The sequence below is a fragment of the Lucilia cuprina genome, chromosome 6, assembly GCF_022045245.1.
Source record: "Lucilia cuprina isolate Lc7/37 chromosome 6, ASM2204524v1, whole genome shotgun sequence".
Taxonomy (NCBI): Eukaryota; Metazoa; Arthropoda; class Insecta; order Diptera; family Calliphoridae; genus Lucilia; species Lucilia cuprina.
In genome coordinates, this window is record NC_060954.1 from 9,507,938 (window position 1) to 9,524,900 (window position 16,963).

General features: G+C 27.3%; 1 protein-coding gene and 8 non-coding genes across 14 annotated transcripts in view; 6 read left to right on the forward strand and 3 right to left on the reverse strand.

Moving 5' to 3' along the window:
* LOC111677271 (homeobox protein 5-like) overlaps positions 1 to 16,963 on the reverse strand; it is a 162,808-nt gene that overhangs the window by 130,735 nt on the left and 15,110 nt on the right. For 3 of the 6 annotated variants that reach the window (XM_046953634.1, XM_046953637.1, XM_046953639.1), the window contains exons 2-3: positions 3,279 to 4,713; positions 1,829 to 1,998 (exon numbers count right to left, since the gene is read on the reverse strand). In XM_046953634.1, coding sequence (XP_046809590.1) covers positions 1,829 to 1,998; positions 3,279 to 4,333 — 1,225 coding nt within the window. In that variant the 5' untranslated portion in view covers positions 4,334 to 4,713. The other 3 variants (XM_046953636.1, XM_046953635.1, XM_046953638.1) reach the window with 3 other exon arrangements.
* Positions 1,688 to 1,759, forward strand: Trnad-guc. The gene has a single exon. It is a non-coding gene; the product is annotated as a tRNA-Asp (tRNA).
* On the forward strand, positions 5,288 to 5,361 carry Trnan-guu. Its single transcript has one exon. It is a non-coding gene; the product is annotated as a tRNA-Asn (tRNA).
* Positions 6,743 to 6,815, forward strand: Trnar-acg. The gene has a single exon. It is a non-coding gene; the product is annotated as a tRNA-Arg (tRNA).
* Positions 6,984 to 7,057, reverse strand: Trnan-guu. Its single transcript has one exon. It is a non-coding gene; the product is annotated as a tRNA-Asn (tRNA).
* Positions 7,513 to 7,586, forward strand: Trnan-guu. Its single transcript has one exon. It is a non-coding gene; the product is annotated as a tRNA-Asn (tRNA).
* Trnan-guu lies at positions 7,784 to 7,857 on the forward strand. The gene has a single exon. It is a non-coding gene; the product is annotated as a tRNA-Asn (tRNA).
* On the forward strand, positions 15,782 to 15,855 carry Trnan-guu. Its single transcript has one exon. It is a non-coding gene; the product is annotated as a tRNA-Asn (tRNA).
* Trnar-acg lies at positions 15,952 to 16,024 on the reverse strand. Its single transcript has one exon. It is a non-coding gene; the product is annotated as a tRNA-Arg (tRNA).

The following is a 16,963-nucleotide window of genomic DNA, read 5'->3' on the forward strand; positions in this document are numbered from 1 at the left end:
TCTATAGTCTAGTCTATAGTCTAGTCTATAGTCTAGTCTATAGTCTAGTCTATAGTCTATTTTATAGTCTAGTCTATAGTCTAGTCTATAGTCTAGTCTATAGTCTAGACTAGTCTATAATCCAGTCTATAGTCTAGTCTATAGTCTACTCTATAGTCTAGTCTATAGTCTTATCTATAGTCTAGTCTATAGTCTAATCTATAGTATAGTCTATAGTCTAATCTATAGTCTAGTCTTTAGTCTAGTCTATAGTCTAATCTTGTCTATAGTTTAGTCCACATTCTACTCTAAAGTCTAATTTAAAACCTAGTCTTCAGTCGATTCTAATGTAAAGAATAGAGTCTAGTCATGCCTAGATAATTAAAATTTCTCCTCTTTATTTCTTTAAAGAAAAGCAACTATGTTGCTAATTGCAACAACATTACACAAATAACTTTCCAACTTCTCTTATATTTTCAGCAGTTATTTTTAAAAAAAAAAATCAATTAAGTTTCAAACCCAGACAACAATTTACTGACAAACACGTTTTTATGTATTAAAAAAAATAAAATTATATTTAACAAAATAAAACAAGAAAAAAAAGAAAAATAAGTAAGAAAATATCCTGCGCGTGCACGTATTTAAAGCACACCCAAAACCTATTAATTTATCAAATGTTAAAAACAAAACAACAACAGCAGCAACAACTAAACGAAAAGAAACAAGTCTACACAGAATCCTGCTAAGAAAGTATCAAGTGGGCGTAAAAAAAAGAAAACAACAGAAATTAGAAAATCTTTAGAAGAAATATCATGTTAAAGTATTTTTATATATGTATTTTATTTTATATATGTTTGTATGTATGTATAGAGTCCTTAAAGAAAAACAAGAACAATTAAAGCTTTTGGCATTAAATCCCTTTCTACAGATGTAGGCGTTCATTTGGAAATACTTTAAGAGGAAATTGTGGAAAACGTTTAAGTATGAGAGTTTATGATATGCCTGCTCTTAAGGTTTTTAATAAGTTCAAGTGCTTCTTTAGTTTATTGTTGTTGTTTTCTTGTTTGTTTAAAAATAAAAACAACAAACGTGATACATACACATACCTACATAAATGTCAGACAACGACGTCTGTCTGGTGACCTTCAACTTTTTATTTTCGGGGGTTTGTTACAAGTTTGTAGCGGGTGTTTGTGTGTGTATAAATGTAAATGTTAAACCTTGTCTGCCTTGTCTACATAAACTCTGACATCTATATATGTATGTACATAACTAGATATATACAAGTATATATGTATGTATGTAACTGTGTTGTTAAATGTTTAGCAGACTTTCTTTGTTCATAAAAATTTCGTCCTTGAGGGAAGCTTTTAAAGGTCTTTATCCTGTGGGTGGTTTTGTACACAAACAACTTAAGCTAAACATTTACGCAATAATACACACGCACACATACACATTCATTCACAAACTCTTGGCCTCTTCTAGACATTTTGCCAAAAAATAAAAAAAATTGCTTTGTTTTAAAAAATTGAAGTTGTTTTGGTTTAATCAAAGTTATTTATTCGAAAAAAGCTTTTTTCAAAAAAGCTTTTTTTATTTATTCTACGAACAGCGCCCTCTTTTAACAATAGTTAACATTATCTACAAAGAAAAAAGCTTAAAATCAACTACTGCTTATGTATTGAAATATCACTATGCTATCTCAACATCCTCGATAGTATAGTGGTCAGTATCCCCGCCTGTCACGCGGGAGACCGGGGTTCAATTCCCCGTCGGGGAGATCATAAATTTTTTTAATTTTTTATATAAGCAAATCAGAAATCAAAATTTAGTAAAAACTTTCACTCACCTGTTTTACCATTCGGACTAAATGGATCATAACTGCCCGCTGACATAGGTGATGCATAGCCATTTGACATATTTGCGCCATACATGTGATTTTGTGATGCTGAAGATGGACTTAATGGTGCTGTGCTGGGTACACTGCCAGGACTAGGAGTTGATATCCATTCTTCTCTTCTGCAAAGGGAAAAAGAAAACAAGAGGAATTTAATAAAAAACGATCAAAATTTATAGAAATCAGAATTTGATCAAATTTTCCTACAGAAACAAATGATCAGAATCTGCTAAACTCTTCCTATAGAAAATAGTGATCAGAATTTGATCAAAGAGTGATCAGCATCTGATCAAAGAGTTATTAGAATCTGATCAACTTTTCCTATAGAAAAGAGTGATCAGAATTTGATCAAAGTGTGATCATAATCTTATCAAAGAGTGATCAGCATCTGATCAAAGAGTTATCAGAATCTGATCAACTTTCTTGTAGAAAATAGCAATCAGAATCTGAACTGCAAAGTGTACTAATCACAGATTGTGATCATCATTTCCTACAGAAATGAATGATCAGAATCAACGATAAATTTTTTATATAGAAATAAATGATCTGAATCTGATCAACTTTTTATATAGAAATGAATGATCAGAATCTGATCAACTTTTCAAAAAGAAAAGAGTGATCAGAATATGATCAATTTTCCCTATAGAAATGAGTAATCAGAATATGATCAACTTTTCCGAAAGAAGAGAGTGAACAGAATCTGATCTAGTTTTAGAAAATAGTGATTAGAATCTGATCAACTTTTCCTATAGAAAAGAGTAATCAGTATCTGATTAAATCTTCCTATAGAAAAGAGTGATCAGAATCTGATCAAAGAGTGATCAGAATCTGATCAAAGAGTGATCAGAATCTAATCAACTTTTCCTAATGAAAAGAGTGATCAGAATCTGATCAACTTTCTCTATAGATAAGAGTGATCAAAATCTGATCAGCAGCTTTTTCTATAGAAAAAAACTGATCAAGATCTGATCAACTTTTCCTATAGAAAAGAGTCATCAAAATCTGATCAAATTTTCCTAAAGGAAAGAGTGATCAGGATCTGATCAACTTTTGCTTTAGAAAACAGTGATCAAAATCTGATCAACTTTTTATAAGGAAAAGATTGATCAGGATCTGATCAACTTTTCCTTTAAAAAAGAATCTGTTCCTATAGAAATGAGTGTTTCTATAGAAAAGAGTGATCAAGATCTGATCATATTATGATGAACTTTTTTTACTGAAAAGAGTGATCAGAATTTCATCAAATGTTTCTTATAGAAAATAGTGATCAGAATCTGATCAACTTTTCCTATAGAAATGAATGATTATAATCTGATCAACTTTTTCTATAGAAAAGAAGTGATCAGAAACTGATCAACTTTTCCTAAAATATGATCTTAGAATACATATACATTCTACTTACAATTCCATACGCGCTCTTTTTGATGGTACAAATACCATACTGCCATTTGAAGAAGTCAATGCTTCACCACCAGCACCAGCCACTGAGCCAGCAGCAGCACTGACAACACCACCACTAGCAGAAACACTACCACCATTGCCTGCTCCAGCAGCAAGAGCCACTTGTGTTATGGCATTACTTAAGGCTGAAGTAGAAACATTTTTCAAAACATTAGCTTTAGCCGAAGACATTGTTGAGGAGACGGAGGTGGATGAAGAGGCAGCAGCATTAGCTGAAGAGGCAGGTATGACAACATTAGCCAAAGCTGAACAGGCAGCTAAACTTATAAGATCTTCCTTATTGCTGCTGAGATTGTTGACATTATTATGGTTGTTGTGATTGCTATTGTTGGCGGAGTTAAGATCGTGTGGTAAGGGTTCTGATTTAATGGCAGTCTTTAAAAGCTTTAAATTCTCTTCAACGGAAGAATTAGAGGATAAAACATCCACTTGATTGGCAGCAGCTGCAGCAGCAGAGGCAGCCACCAATGCAGCAGCTGCTGCAGCATTTGTAATGACCAGATTATTGGCTGCAGTAGAGTGTATGAGACGCGAGTGATTGGGCGGTGTTGGTGGCGCTTGATGTGTATGTGAATGATGCTGATGTATGGTATGAAGTAGTGCTGAGTTGGAGGTGCTGCTGGCATTAGAAGCCTGTCTTAAGGCTAGTGGTGTATTAGATTCTTGTTCAGTAAAATTATTTAGAAAAACAGGCTCATTGTTTGAGTGATGAGTAATGCTGTGTGAGTTGGAGATGGTGGTGTTGCTGTTGCTGTTGCTGTTAGAGCTGTTGGTATTCGCTGAGGCAGCATCCAACTGTTGTTGCAATAATATATGACTGGGTATTATTTGTTGTTGCTGTGATTGTGTGGGAGTCGGAGGTGTTGTTTGTGGTGTTGTCGTCGGCTGTTGCTGCTGCTGTGGGTGTTGTTGCGATTGCTGTTGTTGTTCAGCTGCCATGGGCAACTTTTGTCCTTGCGCATGATTTAGCCGGTACATCATCGGTGATAAATTCATTATCCTATTTAAAGGCAAGGTGTCCTTTTGTTGTTGTTCTTCTTCTTTTTTATGTTGCAAAAGTTGCTTTCTTTTATTTGTGTATTTGTTGGATTTTTATGTTTGTGTGTGTGTTTTTTCACAGTGTTTGTTTACATTTTTATATTGTAGAGTGTGTCGAAGTAACGTTGCCCGTTATTTCGGCACCATTTTGTTTTTCTTTTTTTTTGTTTATGTTCTCTTACTCTCGGCTGGTTAAAATCTCTTTAACCTTGCCTGCTCTAAATGACCCAATTTGCTTCAACGAACGCACAATAATGATGACGTTGTCCACCATTAAAACCAACCAGAACACAAACGTGTTGAACATTTATTGAGTTTAATAATCCAAAAGCGTTGAACTGCAATTTAAAAAGAAAAATTTAAAGAATTAAAAAAAAAACTATTAAACAATAATCAATGCTTAAGTGTCTAAAAGGAGCGGCATTAGTAAAACAAAAAGCATTTATAAGAATTCTAAACTGTCAGTCACCTTTTTAATAAGTTTAATCTTGTCAGTCCCTATTGTATAATTTGAATGTCATAGAAAAGAATCAACAACAAAATGCATAAAAATTCATAGTTTTTTTTTTTTTTGTTTTTGTCATACATTGACCTACTTTAGTGTCACTACGACGAAGAGGGTTTTTGAGAAAAGACAACCAACCACTAGGGGTTGAATGTCAATTATTTGCCAAGCTACCAGATACTTTAGTTTAACAGTTATAACACAAATATGAATCATATATTTTTTTCCAAAAAATTTTACAAAAAATTTTGAACCCTCGAACTAAATATTTCTTCTATTGGAAAAATTTCTAGGTCAATAATCTATAGATATGTTGTTCCTTAAATAAACAAAGAATTTTTTTATTAATATTCTATTAAGATTATAATCCTTGCGAATTATTTCGATTTATAGAATTAGCACATATAGCCTCCGTGGCGCAATTGGCTAGCGCGTTCGGCTGTTAACCGAAAGGTTGGTGGTTCGAGCCCACCCGGGGGCGCATAACATTTTTTATGTTTTTGAATTTATTATTATTTATTTATTACATTGTTGCTAAAAAAATTATTCTCCTAAAATTGTTTAATATTAAATAAATAATCTAATCAACTTTTTCTACAAAAAGTCTGATCAAAGAAAACAATGATCAGATCTAAATCAACATTTCTCATTGAACATAGTGATCAAAATTTAATCAACTTTTAATAAAGAAACAACTTTTCATGTGAACAGAATCATTTAGTCAGAATTTTGTGTGTCTACTAGTCAACAGTCTAGTCTTTATTCTAGTCGCTACTTCAGTCTAGTCCATAGTCTAGTATTTAGTCTAGTCTATAGTGTAGTCCATAGTCTAGTCTATAGTCTAGTCTATAGTCTAGTCTATAGTCTAGTCTATAGTCTAGTCTAGTCTATAGTCTAGTCTAGTCTATAGTCTAGTCTAGTCTATAGTCTAGTCTAGTCTATAGTCTAGTCTAGTCTAGTCTAGTGTAGTCTAGTCTAGTCTATAGTCTAGTCTAGTCTATACTCTAGTCTATAGTCTAGTCTATAATCTAGTCTATAGTCTAGTCTATAGTCTAGTCTATAGTCTAGTCTATAGTCTAGTCTATAGTCTAGTCTATAGTCTAGTCTATAGTCTAGTCTATAATCTAGTCTATAGTCTAGTCAATAGTCTAGTCTATAGTCTAGTCTATAGTCTAGTCTATAGTCTAGTCTATAGTCTAGTCTATAGTCTAGTCTATAATAAAATGATTTCTCATTTTTATTTTTTTCGCTCTTTCACTTACTTATACAAGTGCAAAATGTAGTAGTGTATGTCTGTATGACTAAAGTCCCAGAATCGGCTTCTCCCTTCCCAATTTCGGGAGAAGCTCTGAGTAAAGTAGAAAACTACAAGCACTTTTTCTCTAATATAATGGATAAATAATGAACTCTTATTAGAGTGCTGGGTAGCTTTTAAAAGATTCTTATAATACGGTTTTTAAGCTCCAAAAACTGCTCCATGGTAATAGTTAGAGAACATGGAATGCAAAGAATTTTAAAATAGGAAACATAGCCTTTGTAGAATGCATGGTTAAGGCAAGAAGTCTCAAGAAGCCAATGGTCGTTTATAGCAGCAGATTAAGGATCACCTTAGGTTTTCAGTTTAAACTGTCAATTTAAAAAATGTTAAAACTACATTTGATATTGCTGACGGGAATAAAGCTAAAACCACCGACTGCATACCAAATATAATCGATAGTTCAAATATTTATAGTAGTCTGTACAAAAGACACATTCGAAACTTTTTAAATTATTTTCTTTTTTGTTAAATTTTTTTATATTATTTAAATTTATTCGATTTTTTAAGAAGTTATTGTAATATATGAAAGTATAGGCTGACAAGTGGTCCTGTGGCGCAATGGATAACGCGTCTGACTACGGATCAGAAGATTCCAGGTTCGACTCCTGGCAGGATCGAAAAATAGTTTTTTTTTCATAAAACTGATTGTTTTAAAGTTAATAACTTTTTAAATTTAGAAAGAAATTGGAAATTAGTTCCAGAAGATTCTATAATGGTGAGAGAAAATAATAATAATTTTAGTTTTTTTGATAAGAAAACTTTAAAATGAAGAAAAAAAGTTATGCCGCCCCCGGGTGGGCTCGAACCACCAACCTTTCGGTTAACAGCCGAACGCGCTAGCCAATTGCGCCACGGAGGCCAGGTGAAAGTTGAACAAATTTTACCGTCTATAAAGTGTAATATTAAAATGAACAAATGATGTATGTTTTTCGGACCCTTATTAGAGAAATTTCTAGTTTCAAGTTAAGGGTCTTGAAACTAGAAAAGTCTACAAAACATATGACGGAAATATATAATATTTTCCTAGAAGTATTTATATAGAAAATGCAACAATTCAGAATAAGTAGATTACTGTTTCTGAAGTAGTTTTACTGTATCGAAATAATGATTTGATTGGATAATTAAAAGTACTTTTTAATGAACCGATTTAGTTTGATTGAAATAATCACGAAGAAAAAACGCTTTAACTTTTAAACATCTGGCAACCTTCGACTTGTTAAAAAAGCCAAAATAAACACTATAATATATAAAGAGATAAAGAAAGAGAAAAGTTCATAGAGTACAAGTAAAGTGTTTGCTAAGAGCCAGCACATAGCCTCCGTGGCGCAATTGGCTAGCGCGTTCGGCTGTTAACCGAAAGGTTGGTGGTTCGAGCCCACCCGGGGGCGGCATAACTTTTTTGAAATATTTTATTTTTATATGAAAATATTGCATTTTAAAACTGAAGTTTCATTTTCTTTTTCACAACTAAAGTTTTTTCACTTAAAAATCATCTAGAACTATAGTTCTTTTTCACTTTTATTACTAACATACAGCTACAGCTGTTAACTATTGAAATTAACATTATGTTGTGCCGCATAACATGGCCTCCGTGGCGCAATTGGCTAGCGCGTTCGGCTGTTAACCGAAAGGTTGGTGGTTCGAGCCCACCCGGGGGCGCAAATCCTTTTTTTTCCTTTTTTTATCTTAAATCATAATTACATTTTAAAATTAACATAATTATTCGATTAATCGATTAACCGAATAATTTTACACAATTATTCGTACAATTTTAATCGATTATTCAATAAATTGGGAATTCAGTCATTAAGCAATAAAAACTATAGAAAAAAATAACATTTTGGAAACGTAAGAGATGTTTGCTAAGAACTTTAATCGATTAATCGGTTAATTTGAAACGTTTATTCGAATAATTTTATATTATTAGGTTATTCGATTATTCGTATATACTTAGTCGATTATTCGATTAATTTTATTCATTTCTTAACAAAAACTGTTATTTCTTAATCCAAACGATTTTCATAGAGTGTATTCGATTATTCGAATAAATTTAAACGATTATTCGTAGAATTTTTTTGGACTTTTTATAAAAATTATTATTTTTTATAATGTAAGCGATTATTACAGTAAAATTTTCCAAATTTTATTTGATTTTTCGTAAAATTTTAACGATTATTCGAATAAATTTAAGCGATTATTCGAATAAGTTTAAATGATTATTTGATTATTTTCTTTTTAATTTATTGTCAAAAACTGTTACTTGTTAATCCAATCGATTATCACAGAAAATGTATTCGATTATCCGAATAATTTTATCCGATTATTCGAATATTTTTACTTGATTATTCGATTAATTTTATTTTTTTTTACAAAAACTTTTATTTTTTAATCTAAACGATTATCGCTTGAAATGTATTCGATTTTCGAAAAAAAAATTTTCCGATTATTCGAATAATTTTATTCGATTAATTTAATTTGTTTTTTTTTTTCAGCGAAAACTTTTACTTTTTTATCTAAACGATGAAATGTATTCGATTTTCGAAACACTTTTATTCGAATAATTTTATTTAATTATTCGAATAATTTTATTCGATTAATCGATTAATTTCATTCGATTTTCCAAAAAAAAAAAACATTTATTTTTTTAATGTAAACGATTATCACTTAATATGATATATTCGATTTTCCATATAACTTTATCCGATTATTCGAATAATTTTATTCGGTTATTCGATTAATTTTATTCGTTTTTTAACAAAAACTTTTATTTTTTAATCTAATCTATTATTTAATCTAAATTATCACTTAAGATTTATTCAATTTTCCAAATAGTTTTATCCGATTATTCGAATAAATTTATTCGAATAATCGATTAATTTAATTCTTTTATTAACATAAACTTTTATTTTTTAATCTAAACGATTATCACTTAAGATATATTGGATTTTCGAAATAATTCTATACGATTATTCGAATAATTTTATTCGATTAATCGATAAATTTTATTGGTTTTTTAACAAAAACTATTATTTTTTATCTAAACGATTATTACTTGAGATTTATTTGATTTTCCATATAATTTTACCCGATTAATCGAATAATTTTATTCGATTATTCGATTAATTTTATTCGCTTATTACCAAAACCAGTTATTTTTTAATATAAACTATTATCTAATAATATGTATTTGATTACTCGATAATTTCTAACCGATTATTCGAATAATTTTAAACGATTATTCGATTAACTTTATGTGTTTTTCAACAAAAACTGTTATTTTTTAATCTAAACTATTATTGCTTGAAATGTATTCGATTTTCAAAATAATTTTATGCGATTATTCGAATAATTTTATTCGGTTATTCGATTAATTTTATTCGTTTTTTAACAAAAACTGTTATTTCTCAAACTAAACGATTATCACTTAAGATTTGTTCAATTTTCCAAATAATTTTATCCGATTATTCGAATAATTTTATTCGAGTATTCGATTAATTTTATTTGTTTATTACCAAAACCAATTATTTTTTAATATAAACTGTTATCTAATAATATGCATTTGATTACTCGATGATTTCTAACCGATTACTCGACGATTTCTAACCGATTATTCGAATAATTTTATTCGATTAATCGAATAATTTTATTCGATTTTTAACAAAAACTGTTACTTCTCAATCTAAGCGTTTTTAACATAAAATGTTTATAATTATTCGAATAATTTTATTCGATTATTCGAATAATTTTATTCGGTTATTCGTTTAATTTTATTAGTTTTTTTACAAAAAAAACTGTTTTTCTCAATCTACGAGTTTACTACATAAAATGTTTATAATTATTCGAATAATTTTATTCGATTATTCGAATAATTTTATTCGGTTACTTATTTTTTTTATTAAATTTTTTCAAATTCTTTTAATTTCTCTAAAAATTAAGTTTTTTGTTTATTTCTTTTGCGGTTTTGACTTTGATTTTTTTTGAGATATTTTAGGATTTTTTTTTGTTGTAGTTTTTATAAAGTTTTCTTATCGCTTATTCTCTCTAAAAGGCTTTAAACTTTATGTTTCTGATTGGAGCTGATTTCTTAACATAATTTTAAAGAATTTTTCCTTTAAAATTGTAGATTTTTGTTATTTTTTCTTGATTTTTTTTTTAAGAAACACGTTTTCTTTTAGTTTTCCTTTAATGCTTCCTAGAAGGTTTTACTCTCCCATTTTAACTTTTTTTGGATTCCTTTTTTGTTGGTCAAAAAAAATACACTCACTTTTGTGTTACATATCATGTTTTTTTTTTATAGAATTTTTTGTTTTTAAAATTTTACTTTAAAAATTGTATACATTTAATGTTTTTTTTTTTTCTTTATAAATAATAGAATTTTTTTTGATAAAAGTTTTTGTTAAAAACCAAATATTTGTTTTGTTTAATAGCTATAGTTTGATTTTGCTATAGTGGACTGAGAGTGTAAAGCGCAGGCGTTAGTTTTTTTCAAAAATTTTAAGAGAGTTGCCAGATTGTTATATAGTATGTAAAGCATTTTGTTTTAGGGATTTCTTTGGCATTTTGAAGACATTTCTATTGACATTGTATAATTTTAATTAAAATTTTGTTTGAGTTTTGTTAATTTAATAAATTATTGTTTTAATTAAAAAAAAAATAGTAACAAAAAATCAAAATTTTAGGAATTTGTATGTTTTGATTATTGTTTATTGTTGTTATTGTTTTTTTGGATTTATGACCGCACCTCATTTGTTAGAAAGAAAATGCCTAAATGCAGTTTGAAAGACAGACAGACAGACAGACAGACAGACAGACATGCATTCATTTTTATACAATCAATGAATTCAAAAAGCACTCTCTTTACTTCTCTCTCTCTCTCTCTGTCTATCGCTCTCACTTACATTTAAACTTTACATTTCGCTCTCTCTTTCTCTTTATGAATTTTCACGGAATTTTTTTTGAATGCGCTTTTTTTACTTTGTTTTTTTTTTTTGCGAATTTTAGTCAATTCTTTAACAATTGTTATTATTTGTTTATATTTTCGTTATTGTTGTTGTTGCTTTTACAAGTGTGTAACTTGTAAATGAGTGTTTATTTGGCGCTGGCTATTAAAAGACTATTTTAATGCTCTGCTCTTGATTGTAAATATTACAAATCGTGTGAAAATAAAACGATTGCACGAATGAGACAAACTGCATAACTAACTGCATAATATTATTATTATTATTTTCTAAGAGCAGCAACAGAAGAAGAAGAAGAAGAGAAAAAATTACAAACAAAAAAACAACAACAACGAAGACAAGTTGAATGACATAAAACATCTACTGACCTTCAACTTTAAGATTGAACTTATGGTAGAAATAAATAATTTTTCACACACACTCACACTAATACACTTACTCTCTCTCTCTCTCTCTCTCTCTGTTTTAACTGCAATTTTCATTTAAATACTCTACGGAAAAGAAAAACTCTTACACACACTCTATTACATACTTAATTACATGAATGTAATGTAAGTATGTGTGAAAAAAAAGAGAAATGAAAAAAAAAATGAAAATAAAATCAAAAGCTTTTAAAAAAAAAGTTAAATTATTTGCGAATAATATTAATAATAATAATAATGTATATATTTTGTAATAAATAACACGTCAAGCGTAAAAATGTTGTAACAGAGCAGAGCAGCAAAAAAAAAAAAAAACAACAACAACAAAATGAAAACAAAACTCTGCAAAGAAAATAAATAATAAACATGAATTTTTTCCATAAAAAATCATAAAGTAAAAACAAAAAAAAAAAAAACATGTTAAAAGGTTTTTAACACAACTAGGCTAAAAACAAAACTGTTATACTAGATAAAAATAGATTTTTTTGTAAAGAAAAAAATTTTTTGTATAACAGTTGTAAACACTTTTTTTGTCTAAAGAATAAACAATGAAAAATGTTTTATTTGCGGGAAAAAAATTTGTATAACAGTTTTTTTTTGTTAAAAAAAGAAATGGTATAACAGTTTGTTATATGGAGAAAATTTGAGTATAAATGGTTTTCTATAGGAAAAATGTTAACAACAGTTAATAACAGTTTTTTAATGGAAAATAAAGAAGTAAAACAATTTTTTCTATAAAGAAAAGTAGTATAACAATATTTTTTTTAAAGAAAAAAGAAGTTTAATAATTTTTTTTTATATAGAAAATAATGTATAACAGTTTCCTCTATAGAAAATTGTTGTATAACAGATTTTTCTATAGAAAAAAGTAAGTATAACAGTTTTTTTTAATTGAAAAAATAAGTATAACAGTTTTTTCTATAGAAATAAAGTATAACAGTTTTTGAAAAGAAAAATGTAAGTATAACAGTTTTTGTAAAGAAAAATGTAAGTATAATAGTTTTTCTATAGAAAAAAGTAAGTATAACAGTTTTTTCTATAGAAAAAAAGTCTAACAGATTTTTCTATAAAAAAAAAAATAAGTATAACAGTTTTTTTCTATAAAAAAAATTAAGTATAACAGTTTTTTTCTATAGAAAAAGTAAGAATAACAGTTTTTCTATAGAAAATAGTAAGTATAACAGTTTTTTTCTATAGAAAATATTAAGTATAACAGTTTTTTTCTATAGAAAAAAATAATTATAACAGTTTCTTCTATAGAAAATAGTAAGTATAACAGTTTTTTCTATAGAAAAAAGTAAATATAACTGATTTTTCTATAGAAAAAGTTAAGTATAACAGTTTTCCTATAGAAAGAAGTAAGTATAACAGTTTTTCCTATAGAAAAAATTAAGTATAACAGTTTTTTTCTATAGAAAAAATTAAGTATAACAGTTTTTTTTCTATAGAAAAAAATTAAGTATAACAGTTTTTTTTCTATAGAAAATAGTAAGTATAACAGATTTTTCCATAGAAAAAAGTAAATTTAACAGTTTTTTTCTAAAGAAAAAATTAAGTATAACAGTTTCTTCCACAGAAAAATCAAGTATAACAGTTTTTTCTATAGAAAAAAGTAAGTATAACAGTTTTTCTTTAGAAAAGAGTAAGTATAACAGTTTTTTCTATAGAAAAAAATTAAGTATAACAGTTTTTTTCTATAGAGAAGTGTAAATATAACAGTTTTTCTATAGAAAAAAGTAAGTATAACAGTTTTTCTATAGGAAAAAGTATGTATAAGAGTTTTTTCTATATAAAAAAAAGAAAGTATAACAGTTTTTTCTATAGAAAAAAAAGGAAGCATAACTGTTTTTCTATAGGAAAAGGTAAGTATAAGAGTTTTTGTAGAAAAAAAGTAAGTATAACAGTTTTTTTTTTCTATAGAAAAAATTAAGTATAACAGTTTCTTCCACAGAAAAAAGCAAGTAAAACAGTTTTTTCTATAGAAAAAAGTAAGTATAACAGTTTTTTCTATAGAAAAGAGTAAGTTTAACTGATTTTTCTATAGAAAAAATTAAGTTAAACAGTTTTTCTATAGAAAAAATTAAGTTTAACATTTTTTTATAGAATAGTGTAAATATAACAGTTTTTTCTATAGAAAAAAGTAAGTATGACTGTTTTTTGCTATAGAAAAAGTTAAGTATAACAGTTTTTCTACAGAAAAAATTAAGTATAACAGTTTTTTTTTTATAGAAAAGTGTAAGTATAAGAAGTTTTTCTATAGAAAGTATAACAGTTTTTCTATAAGGAAAAGTAAGTATAACAGTTTCTTTTATAGAAAAAAGTAAGAATTTTATTCTGTAGAAAAGGTAAGTATAACAGTTTTTTTTTTCTATAGAAATAAGTAAGTATAACAGTTTTGTATAGAGAAAGAAATAATTATAACAGTTTTGTCTATAGGAAATGTATGTAATTGTAATGATAAAGTGTGTATAACAGTGTTTTTTTAAGAAAAATTACTTACAACAATTTTTTCTAAATAAAAGAACTCTGTATAACAGTTTTTTTTTTCCAAAAAAGTATGTGTATAATAGTTTGTTCTTTGGAAATAATTGTGTATAACAGTTTTTTGTAAAATAAATGTGCAACAGTTTTTTGCAAAGAAAAATCTATGAAAAACTATGTATAACAGTTTGTTCTAAAGAAATATAACAGTTTTTTCGAATAAAACGAGGTGTGTATAACAGTTTTTCTATGGAAAATGTGTGTATAACAGTTTTCGTCTAAAGAAAATACTGCTTAAATCTCGTCATTTCTAAAAATCGCATTAAATTATATTTGTACGAATAGTTTTTTTTAACTTATTCGAATAATCGCTTAAAATTAATCGAATAATTGCATAAAATTATTCGAATAATCGAATACAAAGATTTTTTTATTAAAATTTTTGAAATTATCAACGACTTCGTTTGAATATCTCTCTAAGACTTGGTAAAAATTATCCGAATAAATTATTCGAATAATCGATTAAAATTATTCGAATAATAGATAAAAATAATTCGAATAATCGATTAAAAAAAACTAAATATTTTCCCCCAAAAAATAACTGTTTAACAAATTCTATAGAAAAATAATTGTTTAAGAATCTATAGAAATTATTCGAATAAACTATTTAAAGTGAACCGAATGAAATTATTCGAATAATCGATTTAACTAACCGAAAAATCAATTAAATATTACTACAGAATTACTAATACAATGAATAACTGCTCAAAACTATACCAGTAATCGTTATGAAATTATTCGATTAATTGAGTAAATTTATTCGAATAACCGAATACAAAGATTTTTTTTCAAAATTTTTGGAATTTTTACTTGATATTGTTAGAAAAGTTTTAAAGATTTAATAAAAGTTAACCGAATAATCGATAAAAATTAATCGAATAATTTTAATCGATTATTCGAATAATCGATAAAAAAAACTAAATATTTTCCCTCAAAAAATAGCAGTTTAACAAATTCTATAAAAAAATAAACATTGTTTAAGAATCGTTTGAAATTATTCGAATAAGCGATTAAAGAGAATCATTAGAAATTATTCGAATAATCGATTAAACTAACCGAATAATCAATTAAATATTATTACAGAATTTTGAATGCAACGAATAATTGCTCAAAATTATACCAATAATCGATTAAAAATATTCGAATAATCGAGTAAAATTATTCGATTAATCGTGTAAATTTATTCGAATAACCGAATAAAAAGTTTTTTTTTTAATTTTTTGGAATTTTTATCTGATATTGTTAGAAAACTTGTTAAGACTTGATAAAAATTATCCGAATAATCGAATAAAATTATTCGAATAATCGATTAAATTTAAAAAAAAATCGGTAGAATGATTTATCAGAAAATGATATTATCAGAATACTTCTCTAAGACTTTATAAAAATTAATCGAAAAAAAAATATTCGAATAAAATTATTCGAATAATCGATTAAAATTATTCGAATAATCGATTAAAAAAACTAAATATTTTCGAAAAAATGTTTTTTAACACATTTTATATAAAAAAAAATATCCGGTTGTACAACATCTGTTTGACAAACCACTTTTCTTTAATCGATTCCAATCGCTTTAAAATTCTTATTGTTCTTCAACAACTCTCATGTAATGACTAATACGTTGCAATTACAAAACGGTATTATGTGTGCCATCACAACATGGCCTCCGTGGCGCAATTGGCTAGCGCGTTCGGCTGTTAACCGAAAGGTTGGTGGTTCGAGCCCACCCGGGGGCGCACATTATTTTTTTTTATTTAAATAAACTTTAATTTTACAATTTTATTAAAAAAAATCAATTTAAAACTATAAAAAATAAAAAAAATTTTACATTTCGATCCTGCCAGGAGTCGAACCTGGAATCTTCTGATCCGTAGTCAGACGCGTTATCCATTGCGCCACAGGACCACTTGTTGGTTCTATATACATAGCGTAACACCAACTCTTGTGTGACTTGACATTCGTAACAACTTGATCAATTTAAAAAAAAATAAAAATGTGGGTTTTTGGGTCTTTTTTTTTCATAATAAATGGATGACGATGTTGTTAATGAATGAAACCAGTTTTTCTGTCATCAGTTGGTTGTCGTGCAAAGATTATAATCAATTGAATAAATAGTATATTTACTATTTGTTTATAAAAGAAGAAAAAAATAAGTAGAGTATTTTGCAATAACTTGTATTCGATTTTTTTGTTTAATTTTGCTCAAAATTTAACCGGCAAAATGTTTAAATGTCAAAATAGTTTATTGACATTTTATCCACAAGAAAAATTTAATAAATATTGAAAACAATTATCTATATAGATCTGAATAAACTTATTTTATAAAACTTTCCATAATTACTGTAATACAACATTATTTTACAATCTATTTAACTTAACCTTTAAGGAATTTTTCAAATCTCACTTTGTGTGCAAAATTGCTGATCTCACAAGTTTTTTTTTTGCAATCTTAGGAATTTTTTTTTCCAATTATAGATTTTTTTTTACAATGTAAATGAACTTTAAAATAATTAAAAAAATTTTCCAATAAAAGCTTAAATACACTAAGAGAAATTTTAGTATACAATTGAAGTTGTATAGTCTCGACGATAGATTTTCTATAGTTTCCATGATATATTCTATAGTCGGGACTATAGACTATCTATAGTCTGGACTATAAACTCTTTATAGTCTGGACTATAAACTCTTTATAGTCTGGACTATAGACTCTCTATAGTCTGGACTATAGACTTTCTATAGTCTGGACTATAGACTCTCTATAGTCTGGACTATAGACTCTCTATAGTCTGGACTATAAACTCTCTATAATCTGGACTATAGACTCTTTATAGTCTGGACTAAAGA